The sequence below is a fragment of the Podarcis muralis genome, chromosome 6 (genome assembly GCF_964188315.1).
Source record: "Podarcis muralis chromosome 6, rPodMur119.hap1.1, whole genome shotgun sequence".
Lineage (NCBI taxonomy): Eukaryota > Metazoa > Chordata > Lepidosauria > Squamata > Lacertidae > Podarcis > Podarcis muralis.
Window position 1 is genome coordinate 13821163 of NC_135660.1, and position 17088 is coordinate 13838250.

The following is a 17088-nucleotide window of genomic DNA, read 5'->3' on the forward strand; positions in this document are numbered from 1 at the left end:
CAGCAACAGGGCTGCTGTTGCTCTACCTAATACAGAACAACAAACCCCTGTGTTGCAAACTTAACACAACAAGCAACACAAGCAACACGAAGACCAGTATACTAGATAGCACTGTGGTTCTTATTGCATAATATACAGGATTTAGTACCACAAAAACAAAATGTGTACACTTGTAAATTCTCTAATATATTTGAAAACAAATGAACACATGTCTGTCAATCTTTGAAAGTCCCTAAAAGTATAATAAGTCTATGGTTGAAGCAAAGTAATAGATGCTATCCTGTGGGCTAAGTGGTAAAACTTTTTAGGTGTTCATGGTGCTGAAGTAGTAAGTGAATAACAACGTAGGACAGTGATCCCGGATAATCTGACGGTTTCGCCGGAATCTTCTTCAGCACAACCCATAGATTAGAAAAATGCACAAGGAGCAGTGGTCGTGAGGATGTGTAACTACTGCCTGGCAGAGGGGAAAGAAGCCTTTAAAATAGTGCCTTATGCCTGGTTGATCACATGGTCAAGCTAAAGTCCCGCCTCTCTGGTTCTGCCCCTGCCACACTCCCAGAATGCCCTGTTTTGGGGACTCACACCGGCCGCAGCCAATTTCCACTAAGCTCCAGTATTGAGCAAATTATGCCAGCCTATCTTCAGCTGAGCCAGGATTGGGCACTTAACGCCCGCTGAGGACAGCTGAGCCAGCGATCCACTGTATCCTAAGCACCTCATCTTGGCAGATTTTGCCATGAGATTTCCTGCGAAGTTGTTCAGGACTCTGGGGTTTCGTCTCTCCCCCATTTAAGGACCGGAATGAAAATCAAGTAATACTGAGGTGTATCACAGACAAGAAACGTACACATGTGCAGGTGGGCAATACGAAATGGTGGGGGGGGAAACGTTATCAAAACATCACACAGACTCTCTGCATGACAGCAAACATAATAGACTGTGACATATTTACCAGACTGCTCTGGCACTGACAGCAAATCCAGGGATGGCAAGGAATGCAAAAACCAACCGGCTGAGGAAACTGGAGATAAACAGACACCACGACGCCAAGCTCAACAGTGGGTTTTCTTTGGGGTTTTTTAAATGCTAGAAATGCAGTGGTACCTCGGGTTACAGACGCTTCAGGTTACAGACACTTCAGGTTACAGACTCCGCTAACCCGGAAGTAGTACCTCAGGTTAAGAACTTTCCTTCAGGATGAGAACAGAAATCGCGCAGTGGCAGTGGGAGGCCCCATTAGCTAAAGTGGTACCTCAGGTTAAGAACAGTTTCAGGTTAAGAATGGACTTCCAGAATGAATTAAGTTCTTAACCCGAGGTAAAGGTAAAGGTACCCCCTGACCATTAGGTCCAGTCGTGGATGACTCTGGGGTTGCGCCGCTCATCTCGCTCTATAGGCCAAGAGAGCCGGCGTTGGTCTGCAGACAGCTTCTGGGTCATGTGGCCAGCATGACTAAGCTGCTTCTGGTGAACCAGAGCAGCGCATGGAAACACCGTTTACCTTCCCGCCGGAGCAGTACCTATTTATCTACTTGCACTTTGATGTGTTTTTGAACTGCTAGGTGGGCAGGAGCTGGGATTGAGCCATGGGAGCTCAGCCCGTCATGGGGATTCGAACCACGGACCTTCTGATCAGCAAGACCTAGGCTCTGTGGTTTAGACCACAGCACCACCCACGTAATAACATTCCCCATCAGCTTGATGTCAAGTCCAGAGAGTGTCCTTTTCTTTCTTCAGTTAAAGTAATTGCCCTCTCTATTTCATAAGATTTTAATATCTTCCAGCCACACACATGGATATAGCTGTTCCTCTAAAACACTTAGCTTGAGTGCCAGGCAGGTCTTACATTCTTCTGTTATATTAACTTTTCTTGTGGTTGCCCTTGTTCATAAGCAGCAATGAACAACACAAATATATAACTCCCAATATATTATTTTATTATCTTTATATTATTTATATTATTTTATTATCTTTATATTATTTATATTATTTTATTATCTTTATCACATCTTCCAAGGAACTAAAGGTAATATACAATGGCTCATCCTCTCCCATTTAATCATCACTAAACGCTGCAAGGTAAGGGACGAGGGTGGCGCTGTGGGTTAAACCACAGAGCCTAGGACTTGCTGATCAGAAGGTCGGCGGTTCGAATCCCCACGACGGGGTGAGCTCCCGTTGCTCGGTCCCTGCTCCTGCCAACCTAGCAGTTCGAAAGCATGTCAAAGTGCAAGTAGATAAATAGATACTGCTCAAGGGGGAAGGTAAACGGTTTCCGTGCGCTGCTCTGGTTCACCAGAAGCGGCTTAGTCATGCTGGCCACATGATCCGGAAGCTGTACGCTGGCTCCTCGGCCAGTAAAGCGAGATGAGCGTCGCAACCCCAGAGTCGGTCACGACTGGACCTAATGGTCAGGGGTCCCTTTACCGAAACGCTGCAAGGTAGGGTAGGGTAGAGATGCCCCCCAAATCACCAAATGAGCTCCATCACTGAAAAGAAATTTCAACCTGCATCTTGTTTAACACATTCTGCCCACTACACCACATGTAACTTTCAATAAAATATAACGTTAAGTCACAACCTGGGTCTTCTCCCCTCTTTAATTTCCTTGCAGCCAAATTCTATGTTCATTTTCTCAGAAGTTTGCATTTAAAGTCACATGAAGGCTGTGATCCTATACCTGCTTGCCTGGGAGTAAGTCCCACTGATCTCAGTGAGATTTACTTTTGAGTATACCTGTTTAGGAGTACACTGTGAGTTCCATAAGACTTATTTCTAAATAAGAAATCTGTAAGAAATGCGTCCATGAGCTGAAGTTATGGTAAATAACTATTTTATGAAAGTTTTTAAAAGTTAAATAGAGGATAAGCTTCATAGAGGATAAGCTAACCATGATGGCTATTTTCTACTTCCTCTGTTGGGAGCTGTATGCCTCAGAAAGCCAGTTGCTGAGAATTCGAGAGTGTTGTTGCTTCCCTGTGTTTAGGGAAGCTTTTAATGTCTGATATTTTATTGCTTTATTATTATTATCATCATCATCATCATCATCATTAATTCTGTTGGGAGCCGCCCAGAGTGGCTGGGGAAACCCAGCCAGATGGGAGGGGTACAAATTATTATTATTATTATTATTATTGTTGTTGTTGTTGTTGTTGTTGTTGTTATTATTATTATTATTATTATTATTATTATTATTATTATTATTGGCAGGCTTATCGTGTGCACCTGGTTGGCCACTGGAAAACCAGATGCTGCACTTGATAGGGTTGATCCAGCCTCTTCTTATGTTTACACTGAACGCTCACATATATAAGTAGTGGCTTGGATCCAGACTTCTTCTTGTTGTTGTTAAAGTATGCTTAAAGTAGACCTGCTGAAATCAATGGTCCTGTTGATATCGGTGGAAATCCTCTAAGCAAACTCTGGGTTCAAACCAAGGTATTTTTAAGGTTAATTGTGATTTTAACCCATCTCAGTTTGATACAGGCAATGGCCTTCAAAAAAATAAATGTAAAGAACAACAAATGCATAAATTAAAAAATAAAAACACTGGCTTGGACCCAAAGTAGGACAGAACCATTTCTGGGCACTTAAGGAGTCGGAAGTCTTGTTGAGCAGGAGCCCAGCCCATGCCACAATGCAGCTCCGGCTAAAACCAGAGCAATTTCTGATGTGGCCTTCTGCTCAAAGAAGGTATTAAAATACCATTGATCACATTTAAAGTACCACTTTGGATCATGTTTTTTTCCCATCCATCGTCCACCTCTGCATCCATTCTCTAATACCAGGCTCTTAGCTAATGACCTGCCTTCTGCCAAGATGTCTTTCTTTGTGTAGAATCAAAAGTCCTGTGTCTTACTCGGAACACTCTATGAGTTAGGGATGGAGGAGAAATCCAATTAAAACCGATTTTTATATATGGAATTCGGTGGTTCAAACCTTGCCCATCTTGGACTGCCTCTTGCATGTCTAAGTCACTCATGCATTGTCAGGGGTTTGTTGTTATTGTTGTTTTGCTTTTCTTTAAAATTTAACCAATTATATGCCATGCAAAGTTTTATGAAGAATGTACATTTCCGGAGTATAATTTTCAAAGTATTCATGCTTAAGTCTTTTGAAGCAGTTATGTACATGGCTGGGTATCTTTGGCTGCTGCATAAAACCTGGTCCCTACATACATACACCTCGATGCACTTAAGGCTCCCTGCGCACAACCAGTACTCTTGATTTTTGCACTGCTGAAACTGACGTGCCTTGGAATGCATGCAAATTCCCCCCTGTGTGCGTGGAAATTTAGAACAATTGGGGATAAACTGCAGGGAGGAGACGGAGCCAGCAGGTGGCATCCTGACCCATACCACTGGCTGTGCATAGAACATACCCCTGTAAAACTCCTGAAAGGGACTAAAGACAATCAGTTTGCACTGCTCCAAGTTACTTAGCACATCGTGGTGTGTGATTTAACAGTCCGGAAGGAATAGGAAACATTTAAAATATCATCATCATCATCATCATCATCATCTGTGTTTTCTCCTCTTCCTCCCCCTCTAGAACCACGGAAAAGGGGTGGGGGAGGGGATATATACTACTTCTCACTAGACTCCATTAGACAGACATTAAGGGAGAAGGACAATGGTAAGATCTGCCAGCTCGAACAGTTTAGCATGCAGGGGATCTCTGGCTCAGCCAGCTGATTTCTGGCTCAGCCAACATTAGGTCCCCAAACCCAGCTCGGCTGAAGATATGGCAGCACAACTTGCTCATCTGGGCTCAGCCATTTGAGCTGAAGCTGGAAAAACTAAGGGCAGTACATATAAGTAAGTTCCCATATGGTGCATGGGGCGGGGGAGACTTCGGCTGAATCCCAACCAGGGGTCTGCTTCTGTTGTTGGGTTTTGTGTGTTTTTTTTGGTGATGGGTAAAGCAATAATTATGCTCTGTCCTCCATCTAGAGATAAATCAGGCCATGGGCGTGTGTGTGTGGGTGTGTGTGATTGATTGATTGATTGATTGATTGATTGATTGACTGACTGATTGATTGATTGAGGCTGCAATCCGAAACACACTGTGGAGGGATTAACAGGGGTCAGCAAACTTTTCCAGCAGGGGCCACACCACTGTCCCTCAGACCTTGTCGGGGGACGGACTATATATATATTTTTGGGGGGGTAATGAACGAATTCCTATGCCCCACAAATAACCCAGAGATGCATTTTAAATAAAAGCAAACATTCTACTCATGTAAAAACATGCTGAATCCCAGACTGTCCGTGGGCCGGATTTAGAAGGCGATTGGGCTGGATCCGGCCCCCAGGCCTTAGTTTGCCTACCCATGCCTAAGACTATTCATCTCAGTCACATGACCTGGCAACCTGTTTTGCCTGTTTTCCCTCTGGCAGGCCCAGGCAGAGAAGCACCTGAATGGGGCACACTTGATAAGGCTACCCAGCAGAATGCCTCTGCATCTCTCCATTAGCCCAGCATCAGCATTGCTGCACCAAGACAGGAATGAACTTTGCATTGGTCCCGGGAGTTCCTGTTGCATGAATATTTCCTCCCAACTCATGGAGGAGGAGCTCCATTTCCCCAGACAATATGCATTAAATGCATAAAGGGGGTGTGGGGAAGAGAGAAAGGCCTGTGGGCAGTCCTTGCACAGGATTTAAAGGGCCCTCTGTCATGGGTGCAGATCTGCTGTAGCTGCACTCGCTGTTTGCTGTCGGAAAACAGCAGGTGACAGATTCCCACTTCACTGTTTGCCCTCCTAATGCGGGTCTGCATAATTAATTAACTTTGGGCAAATGTTATCTGGAATTGGAATGGCAATGTAGACACAAGAGATAAAAAGGGGGGAGAAGTTTCAGAAAGTCATTCAATGGGAGGAGATTTCTGAAAGTTTACAAACCGGTTCCTGAATATATTTGCATAATGGGCCCATGAGAAGATGATAAGCCTTCAAAAGCCCTTTTGATTGTGCATTCCTGGGACTGGAAACCACAAGAAGGGAGCGTGGCTTTGGGCTCGGATCCTGCTCCTGGGTTTCCCAGAGGCATCTGGTTGGCCATTTGGAGAATCAGATGCTGGACTAGAGGAGCCGATGGGCCTGATCCAGCAGGACTCGTCTTATGCTTTTTATGTTTTATGCTTAGGATGCTATTGGGACAGTTCTACACAATGCCACTTTCAATTCTGTTTGTACCTGCAAAGGTTTTTGAGGTGGTCAGCCTGCTTTGTTTCCAATCAGTCCATGTCCTGTAACTTCCTGATGAAATCCTGCAACTTTTTGTACCACCAGTGTGCTGGGTTGCTGTTGCTATTGGCCCTGCCCTCCGGGCAGCAGTGATCAGGGAACATTGGGGAAGCAACACAGCAATTGAAGAGGAATGATATGTGGACAGCCCTGCCTACATCTACCACTTAAGGAACAATCCTGTGCACAAGAAGTTGGCAAGTCAATGTAAACTAAGCCGGCATAAATGTACACCAGCTACAAACCATGTAGGGGAGGAGAACATGTGTTGTTCTTGGCCCCAAGGTCTCTGGGTGCAGTGACTCCCACCCACTCCCCTGCCCAGAGCAAACACTCCCCTCCTCTCCTGACCTTCATGAATTCGGTATGAAGATCTGAAGGGAGATTCTAAGGTCATTCGGCTGAATCAACTACAATATGCTGTACTAACTCTATCCAGTTGTTTTGACATCATTAGCAATATCTTTTCCTGCAGAATCCAATCCTGCAGCTGGTTCTTCCTGCCTAAGTGTAGAACAGGCAACTCCTACCATCATCATAATAATATAAACTACAGCTCCCATTATCCCTAGCTAACAGGACCAGTGGTCAGGGATGATGGGAGTTGTAGTCCCAAAACATCTGGAGGGCCGAGTTTGCCTATGCCTGGTGTAGAACCTTACATTTGTCCCTATTGAAATTCATTTTGTTCATTTCAGCCCATTTCTCCAATCTGTGAAGGTCATTTTGAATACAGATTCTGTCTTCGGCGGCATTGGCTACCCATCTTAGTTTGGTATCATCTGAAAATTGGATGCAAATCTTCTCGATACCTTCATTCAAGATGTTTATAAAGATGTTGAACAGCAACGGGCCCAGCACAGACCCCTGTGGCACCCCACTTGTCACTTTTTCCCCAAGATGATGAGGAACCATTCATGAGCACTCTTTGGGTTTGGTCAGTCAACCAGCTACAAATGCACCTAACAGTTATATTGTCCAGTCCACTCCTCCAACAAGAATACCATAGAGGACTTTGTCAAAGGCCATACTGAAATCAAGATACACTACATTCACAACATTCCCCTGATCCACAAAGCGTGTAACTCTATATAAAAAAGAAATGAGATTCATTTATAGTTTTGAGCATTTCATTTCCTTCTCTCTTAAACATTTACAGTTCATGCCACGCACACCAGCAGGTACATCTATACCTGCAACTCAGGGTAACGCTTCATACATCTCATGTAGCGGGTTGTAGTCCACAAACAACCATGGCATAGTAAGTATGTTCATCACAAGGCACACCGTTACTTTTTCTTAGCGCTAACTCTCATTCAGATCTCCCTTCCTTGTCTTTTTATTCTCTTTAAGGATGCTGTTGACAGAAGAACTGCATTCCCCCATGCACTGTCAAATTTTGAAGAGAATGTTTACCATTTAGAGATTGCTCTTTTAGATGGAGTCATGGATTGTTCCATTCTTCAGAGACCCATATGCGCTCTGCTGCACACACGAAGCTCCAACTCAAGCAAAGAACCTGAGCATAGGAACAGCTATTATGAAGAAAGCTTGTCCATCTTTTTGCTGTCATTATTAAAAATGAATCGGAGTGAAAGTGTGGTGGAGGCAGAAAACAAAAAAATTAAATTGCAGCACTGAACACTTTTCAATCAGTTTTGCTATATAGTTGTGGGAAGAAGCAGTCCAGAAGCAGTCAAGAGCAACTGCAACAATGTATTGCTTTTACCATGCACGCACATATGCACTAGCGAAGGCAGGACAATTTGCAGAAATATATTGTCTTGTGCTGTTTGTCATGCCTAGCCTGAGAACGGAAATTGAAAATAAGGAGTCATCATGACCATTAAGTTTTAATGATCTGTTTTCCAGCTCCCTATTTAAATAATTAAAATGAACATTACCCATGATTATAAGATGGTTACAACAAGCCTCTTGGTGTTACACTCATTTTGCATCACCAGCGCTGGAAAAAGGCTGCAGTCTCCAACAAATTAAGAATTCAGAAAGTTCCCTCGTACCAAGTCTGTTTGCCCACCCATGTCGTCTACTCTGACTATCAGAGTCTCTCCCAAGTTCTCGGCAAGATCACGTCCTACTCCTTTCTGAAAAAGCAGAAATGCAGGATGGAACCCAATTCCTTCTGAATGTAAATCATGTGCTCTGACCACCGAGCTATGGCCTCTCCCTTCAATTGCCGGGAGGGTAGCAACCCTCCATTTGTAGCCACCTCCAGTCGCTTCAATGGCAAGGATGGTGCTGTAGACAGGAAGTCAAATGTGTTTCTTCTACAAAGCAAACAGAGAAACGTTTGAGGGCAGCGGTGGATCACCTGCACAAGCAGACAGTTCTGGACAATGGCCTCTAACTCTCTATAAAGTGGTACCTCTGGTTACATACACTTCAGGTTACAGACTTCGCTAACCCAGAAATAGTGCTTCAGGTTAAGAACTTTGCTTCAGGATGAGAACAGAAATTGTGCTCTGGTGGCATGGCAGCAGCAGGAGGCCCCATTAGTTAAAGTGGTGCTTCAGGTTAAGAACAGTTTCAGATTAAGTACAGACCTCTAGAACAAATTAAGTACTTAACCCAAGGTACCACTGTATTCTGTAAGAACCCCATGAGAATAGATAAACTGGATTGTGAAAGCAGTGCATTTATGGACACGTTTATGGAAATTAAGGACAACAGGAGTTGAATGGGGTCACGTCTTTGGCCCCACTGACACATAGTTCCCCTTGGCACTGCTGTCCATTGGTCAGCTTAGATCGTTGAGAAAGGGAGGTTTTCACACATCATCTTCTATACATTAAGTCTTCTTCAGATTCCAGAAACCTAATTGTCCAAGACCTGAGGAAGCCTTCATGCACAGAGATCTAACACACTAACACAAGGATAGCAGAGTCCAGGAGGAGTCGTGCATTGTATAAGGTGGGGCAAGGAGTGCAGCCCCGCAGCCCCTTTCAATATATTTCCCCTTTGTGTGTTTAAAAGTGAAAGCAACTAAAAAGCACTGGCATGGTGCAGGCTAAGGAGAGGGACTCAGTTTTGGTGATTTTGCCTTACCACTTCCTGTTGCTGCAGAATGACATTTTAATACTCATAAGATCCCCAGATAAGCGTCCGAACCATTGGCTCTTATCTGGTTTCATGATGATGCAACATAGCTAACGGATTTGAAGCCAAAACAGAGCGATAGCAATACTTCATGCCTTCAGTCTGGCATTTTATGAAGGTGGGGCACCAGCAGTAAGAAGGACTATGATTGCTACAATGGTAGCTCCTGTCAGAACCAACAGCTGCTACAGTCACCTTGAGACTCCGTGTGGTGCACCCCCAGATTCAATCGAAAACGGAGAGATGGGACCACAAAGCCCCTTCATCAGCTCTGTTGGAAGACCAGCAGCCACAACTATCAAGTAGCAGAAAAGAAGGAACAGAAAGGTAGAAAGGGGTGGGGTGGGGTGCTTTAATCCAACCACGCCCCCCAAAAGTCCAAATTTCAGTAAAGTAACATGAACCACCTCTCCCCATATAAACCAACCCATACTCTGTGATCATTATCTGAGGCCCTTTTTTGTGTGCCCACTCAACAAGGAGGTATGGAGGGTGACTACACAAGAATGGGGCCTTTTTAGTGGTGGCTCCCCACTTGTGGAAGGCTCTCCCCAGGGAGGCTCACCTGGCTCCGTCATCTACATACTTTGAGGTGCCAGGGAAATACATCCCTTTTTAACCAAGCCACTGGCTTTTAACTATCAACAGCCTTTTTTGTAGGTGTGGTATGTTTTAATGTAAGGGGTTTTTTAATGTTGGTTTCAATATGTGTCTTTGTTTGTTTTTTGCTTACAATATTTAAAGTGGTTTTGTTGCCAGGGCAACAAAAAGCGAGCTATAAATTTAATAAATAATAATAAATAGCAATAAACCACGACTTAGCCCTATTTAGATATAATAAAAAAAAATTAGGAGAGCATTTAGAAGGAAAGTCTCTTTATTCTTTTTTTGTTTTCCCCTCAGGTTCAACTACTCCTCAACTACACATGCATCCTCTTCAACCTTCCCTTTTGCTTTGGGACTAAAAAACAGAGTCAGGTACACATTTGTACATTTAAAAGTAATGGAACCCTGCATCTTTATTTATGACTATGTAAAATCAATGCCTGGTAATAGAAGGCGAAAGTCACTCAGCTAATTACACATGCTTGATGAACAGCATAACAACAGCCACTGCTGCACTGCACGTTTGTCAAGGCATGTAAATTACTGCAGTTATTCTTATTCAAAGGAGATATGGGACTGCAAGATGAGGATGTTTAGAAGAACACCCCAATTTCCCCCTGGCACACATTAGTTTGGTCATCTGCAGCCCTGGAAGTTAATAAACGACATCTTCACGACATCAAATATAAAGGAAAGGCCACAACAAAATTAAACTTTCAGAAATAAATATTTTTCATTATCATTCTTGCAGAGTCTACTGAGGTTCAGAGAACAGTAGCCATATATTTTGCGTCTAAAACATGATTTGGAAGGCCTAAAAGACCCTCAAAGTGATTAGAAGCCTCTCTCTCACTGTAGCAGCTGTTGGTTCCAAAAGTTGCTACAGGAAAGTGGAGAGCCCCATCATAGCTATCTCCCCTTCGCTCTGAAGAGCTGCAAGAAGAGTCCTGCATTGTTGAACAGTAAGCAGGTGGGCAAGCGAAACAGATTAGAACTGTTGCACCCATCAGAAACGACAGCTGCTACAGTCAGCTTGTGGCTCCTCACCATGGAGAGGCTCTGTTGAGGCCTCCTGTGTGAACTGGGCCTGAAGTAGGCCACAATAATGCCTGGCATGCTACATGGACAGAGGTTATAGGTGAATGGCTACCCACGTGGCCATTATTGCCAGGATACTAGCAATATGAAGGGCGAAGGAAAACATCTTAGCTGGTAGACTGGAGCACCATCATTTAATTCATTATTATATTTTTAACAAATGAACAACCACCATTCGAACTTTTTGCCTTGGGCACCAAAAAACAACCACAGATCTGGCTCACTCCTGGTGAAGCTCAGGGAGCAGAAGCAGTGTTGCTCATTGGAGGACCACCATTGCTGTCCTTCTGCTGGTTGAAGACACTGACAATGAACCCCTTTCATTCAGTGAGAACGGAAATGAGCCACTCAGTATGAAGAAGTTTGTCACTTGCTGCTATGTGCCCTATGTTTAACATAGCTGTCAACGTTTCCCTTTTTTAAAGGGAAATTCCCTTATTCCGAATAGGTTTCCTCTCAAGAAAAGGGAAAAGTTGACAGCTATGATGTTTAAATCATTATGCAATGCTTTTGTTCTTTTTAATGCTTGATATTTTACTGTGGTTCTATAATTTGTTGGAAGCTGCCCAGAGTGGCTGGGGCAGCCCAGTCAGCAGGGTGGCATATTATTACTAATAATAATGACAGTTGTTGTTGTTGTTGTTGTTGTTGTTGTTGTTACTACTACTACTACTACTACTACTACTACTAATAATAATAAGCAGCAGCATTATCCTTTGCTGGATTTCACTCCTGGTGAAGGAAGGATCAGAAATGCACTCAATCAATCAATCAATCAATCAATCAATCATTCCTCTCCCACATATCCAATGGGGTCATTGAGCCACACAGTCTAGCCCATGTTAGTGACAGCCACACACCATCTGTGCATTGAGTACACAAGAAAAGGCTTTGTGCAAGTACCAACTTACATACATGCACATCCATCTAGCAAGGGAGGGGGATGCTCTTGAACCAATCAGGACTGCCTTCCTTCTCATGTGCCCTAATTCCTCAGACAGTAGTCACATAGCCATGTGGTGTGGTTTGGAGAGACAGGAGTCACCTGTGTGACCTATGATTCCTGCCCCCTTGTGCATTTTTTGAATGCACTGGTTTCTGAACCCCTCTGAACCACCACATGTACCTTTGATTCTTACACCAGTTGAAGACATTGTGTCCATGGAGGGGATTTTGTCCTAGGAACAAGATACACAGAATTCACAGCCAATGCAACTCCTGCCATAGTCCTACCGGGTATACCAAAGGGCATGAAACATAGGTATCAGTGCAAGTGGTTATTCAAGAAATCGATCACTGAAACAGCCCTCCTCCCAGTTGCCATTGCGCTTTATTTCTGATAGTATGCATACTCATGTGGGTGGGCACACCTACCCACACCCATTAATTCAGTCATAAATAAGACTGAAGTGCTTAATGTAAGCACTGAGGACAGGGCCAGCTCACCCATAGGTGCTAGGGGTGCGGGGCACCTGGGCGCTGGGCTCTCAGGCAGTGGCGTAGCGTGGGGGGTGCAGGGGGGGCCGGCCGCACCGGGCACAACATCTGGGGTTAGGGCAAATCCACAGGTTAGGGGGCGCAAATCCACGGGTTAGGGGGCGCAAATTATTTGCCTTGCCCCGGGTGCTGACAACCCATGCTACGCCACTGCTCTCAGGGGCACCAGGCCGAGAGTCCGGGGCCGCGATTTGGAGTCCGGGGATTGAAGAGCCAGGCCAGCCGACAGCCGCTGCCGAGCACAGCAGAGTCCATCGGAGCGCTAGAGGCTTTTCTGCTGTGGATGCTGAGGCAGCCGGCTGGCTCCGCCCTCCTGCGTGCCTGGGAGGCCCGCCCAGCGCATGCATGCTGCTTACATGAGGCGCACAGCTTCCCTCCCAAGCCTCTGTAGGGTCTGCTCTCTTCCCTCCACCTGGAGCGGCATGGGAGAGAGTTGCGCTCCTCCAAAAAAAGCTCAACAACTTTGGTCTGCCCCACCCAAAAATGGTGGTGCTGGGCAGTTTTTTGCACCCCAGCGCCACATATGCTAAAGACAGCCCTGACTGAGGGGCTACCTACACATTCAGAAAAAGCAAATGGTACAGCCCACTTTGGACAGTACCACTTCAGAATGTAGGTGCACGAAGAAATGACGGCTAGGAAAACTGTGTTGTTTCTCCGTTTTCATGGTGATTCTGTGCTGTTCTGAAATGGCCTGATGCCACTATTTGTGCCTGCATTCCTATTCTTGATTTTGTTTTTCCTGATAGCATTTCCAAACCACCCAGAGGATTTAGGTAATTGGGTGGTATAGAAAGGGCTGAATGAATAAATGCTACTTTGTTTCACTGGATTACTAAACAAGAAACACTGCAAATGTTGGAAAATAACTTCTAAATGTTGCAGCTCCTGGAGAGAGCTAAACCACAAGGCTGTGTTACATGTAATCCACGCCTAACCAGGTCTAAGGGCTTGTGTATGCCCAGTAAGCTTGCTTGCTTGCTTGCTTATTTATTTATTTATTTATTTATTTATTTATTTATTTATTTATTTTCTTTCTTCCCACAATGTTGTAATTCAAACTGCTTTTGAAACTTCTGTTTCAAGAGCTTGCCATTTGCTAAGGGAGGATGCTTGTCCTCAGATACATGCCCAAAGCCTCCTCGGGCATGCAGACAATTTGCAAAGTTCTCCAGATCTTCCCCCACAATGTCCACACCCAGATGACCAAAGCCTTCCTTTTTACAATGTTCATTGTGTCTATTTTCATTTCCTCATCTTTTCCTGTCTTGCAAAAACTAAAATACACTTTGCTACCAAGATATGCAAGCTACCAGCTTGCATTTCCATCTATAGGTTTTGTGCATTTACACTTCTAATTAGCATAAAGATGGCAAACATCATCATGTTTACCTGCTAAGGCCACAATCCTGGGCACATGTACCTGGGCGTACATCCCATTGAAAACAGTGAAACTTATTTCTGAGTAAGTCTTATACTGCAATACATGTCCTTAAAGAAGTTAAGGAGGCATTGATTATATTTCATTTATTTCCAGGAGCCCATCTCCATCAAAGAAGAACCATAGATCTGCAGTAGAGCATCTGTTTTGCAAGCAGAAAGTTCCAGGTTCAATCTCTGCCATCTTCAGGTAGGACTGGAAAGTCTCCTGCCTGAAACCGTGTGGACTGCATTGATCTAGAGCAGCGGTTCTCAACCTGTGGGTCCCCAGATGTTGTTGGACTACAACTCCCATCATCCCTGAGCTCTGGCCTTGCTAGCTAGGGGTGGTGGGAAGAGAAGAAGAAGAAGAGTTTGGATTTGATATCCCGCCTTTCACTCCCCTTCAGGAGTCTCAAAGCGGCTAACATTCTCCTTTCCCTTCCTCCCCCACAACAAACACTCTGTGAGGTGAGTGGGGCTGAGAGACTTCAAAGAAGTGTGACTGGCCCAAGGTCACCCAGCAGCTGCATGTGGAGGAGCGGGGAAGCGAACCCGGTTCCCCAGATTATGAGACTACCGCTCTTAACCACTACACCACACTGGCTCTCACACTGAAGTTGTAGTTCAACAACATCTGGGGACCCACAGGTTGAGAAAGGCTGATCTAGAGGGATGCACTATTAGTCAGCTCCCACCCCAGCCCCCTCCAAAAATAAATATCCAGGGGGGAATATTTTTGTTGATAGCTTCAACACTTCTGAAATTTACACCTCTAGGTGGAGGAATTGCATGACTTGACGGCTCTCCCACATCAAACTTACTGCTCAAAGGCAGATAGCAAATTAGAGAGGAGGTGATTTAGTTGCTTTAAGTGGGAGAGTGATCAAGCATGGAATTGTCCACCTAAATTCTCAAGTGATACAACCCCAAGACAGATGTATGATGCGCTTTTTCTTCATGTGTGGGTTTGCCTTCAGCAGACCCCCTTCTAGGCAGGCTCCCTCACACATCTAAATCATAATAGAAGCAGATGATTCAGTGCTTTCAAATTCCAGTGAACAAAAAGATAATTTCCCCATGTTTAAAAATGAAACAGGTAGATAAAAATGTATGCGGTTAGTTTAGCAATCTCCAAACATTCTCAAAGGCATTTTCTCGCAGAACCTACAATCCCAGCAGGAAAGAGCCATGTTGTATGAAAGAAAAGGTAGCGAAAAACAGGACCTTCCAGATTATAGTGACAAAATTATGCTACATTGCTTTCCTATATTTAAACCAATCTGCCTTTTAAACTTTGTGTGTGTGTGTATTAGATAGAAAACTTCCAGAAAATTTGGCACAGTACAAGTAATGTAAATGAACATGCAATAACCTTCCTCTCCCCCCCCACCCACTTTTTTCATATCACAAGTGAATGCTTTTCACAGTAGTTAGTTACACCACCAATAGGATTAACGCCAAGTTAACTCATTCCCATACCATACCTACGCAAAACAGATTGTAGCAGAAAGAGGAATTATTACTTATTGCCCTTCTGGTGCAATCAATGGACAATTAATCCATGCATTTCAGGACTGAAATTCATATTTAGATTTCACCGGCTGAACGTTCCCTGCCCTCGGCAGTCAACAATATAAATTTTATTGCTGAATCCTGGATCTGAAATTTTGCATCCCAAACTGGAATACAAAAGGTATTGAAGAATATGAGGAAATTCAACTTTGGAATAAAACTCTTAGAAATCTAAAACACTCCCTTGAATTTTGAAAAACTGAGATTCTCTGTCTTGCATCCCTACAAGTGGCAACTGGGGATGTATTCATCTCTGGTATATTTGCAGCTTAGATTCAGATATATGCAGTGGCAATGAAGTGCAGCATAAACTAACCAGTGCATTTCTGCTCTTATATAAATTATAAAAATAATAAACGCAGTATCACCATATCATCCCAGCATATAAACTAATATTCAACATTTCTACTAGCTCAGCAAGAAAAGAAATAGGGGGGAAATTGCTATGTGAACTATAACTGATCAAACATATGACCATTTCTATGGCAAATGCAAACAAACTAAAAGAGTTTCAGGGGATCCTCAGAGGTCCAAGGTGTGAACTCACTGGACAATATGCGACATCGCTGGGTCCACAAGGGGACAAAAACATCAACCACTTCTGAGCTTCACTCCTCTAACTATCAAGACTAACGTGCAAACAAACTCTCAAATCTGCCAGAACAAGAGAGGAAGGGAGTGAGATTCAGCCTTTATGTTTCCAGAGGGAAAGGGGGAATAGTTATTTTTCATGCTGCTGTTTTTAAACTGCCCCCTATTTAACCGGTTTTCAAGCTCATTGGTTACAAGCTATATCTTCTCCCTGCACTGCAATAATAAACAACAGCAGTCTCGTTTGTTTGGTTTTTTCCTTTTAAGATGCACTAACTTGGTCTTCCTCTGCACAGTTTCCATCTTTCTCTCTTGTTTCTCCAACCCAGTTTTCGATTTTATTCTGTTATTGGTACCCACTTTATACATACCTCCTTTTCTACAAATTTTCTTGCCGGGTTTCCTGGCACATTCCTTGGATATTCTTTTGACTGAAAAATGAATAGAAGACTAGAAAATAACATGGAGCTCCGTGACAAGACAGTAGGAGCATGCAATACCGCTAGCTAAAGCTCAAGATGGCCTGGCTTATTGACGTCATTTATTTACTCGGTTGAGTCCCGACTCCTTTGGCCTACCCATGCAATGGATCAAGATGTTGATGCATCTCTCCCCAGAAGTCAATGGGTGGGAATGAGCATTTAGGTACCAACTTTGACCTAAGAAATACACGTGCTGAAGGACGAGGAAAATGAGTAGAGACAAGATCAGAGGAGAAGGGACGGTAGTAGAGGCTTAGAACTGGTGCATACATAGAAAAGCCACATGCATAGATGTGAAATAAAGTAAAAAAAGGAAGTTGGGAGGGAAGAAAAAGCTGGCATGCAGACAAGAAAGCCGTGCTGGCTACCAGTACACATGATTTAATAGTAAAGAACTTCAATAGGAAAGTCGAAACAAAAAGATCTCCCTGCTTCTCCTGTAAATAACTCA

General features: G+C 43.9%; 1 protein-coding gene across 8 annotated transcripts in view; it reads right to left on the bottom strand.

Annotated features, from left to right (window-relative positions):
- Positions 1-17088, bottom strand: part of LOC114597992 (neuroligin-1) — a 625400-nt gene that overhangs the window by 439854 nt on the left and 168458 nt on the right. For 4 of the 8 annotated variants that reach the window (XM_077929763.1, XM_077929765.1, XM_077929762.1 and 1 more), the window contains exon 3: positions 16527-16586. The exons of the other annotated variants lie outside the window; for them this stretch is intronic. In XM_077929763.1, the coding sequence (XP_077785889.1) occupies positions 16527-16586 (60 nt within the window). The remainder of the gene's footprint in view (positions 1-16526; positions 16587-17088) is intronic. 8 annotated transcript variants of the gene reach the window in all.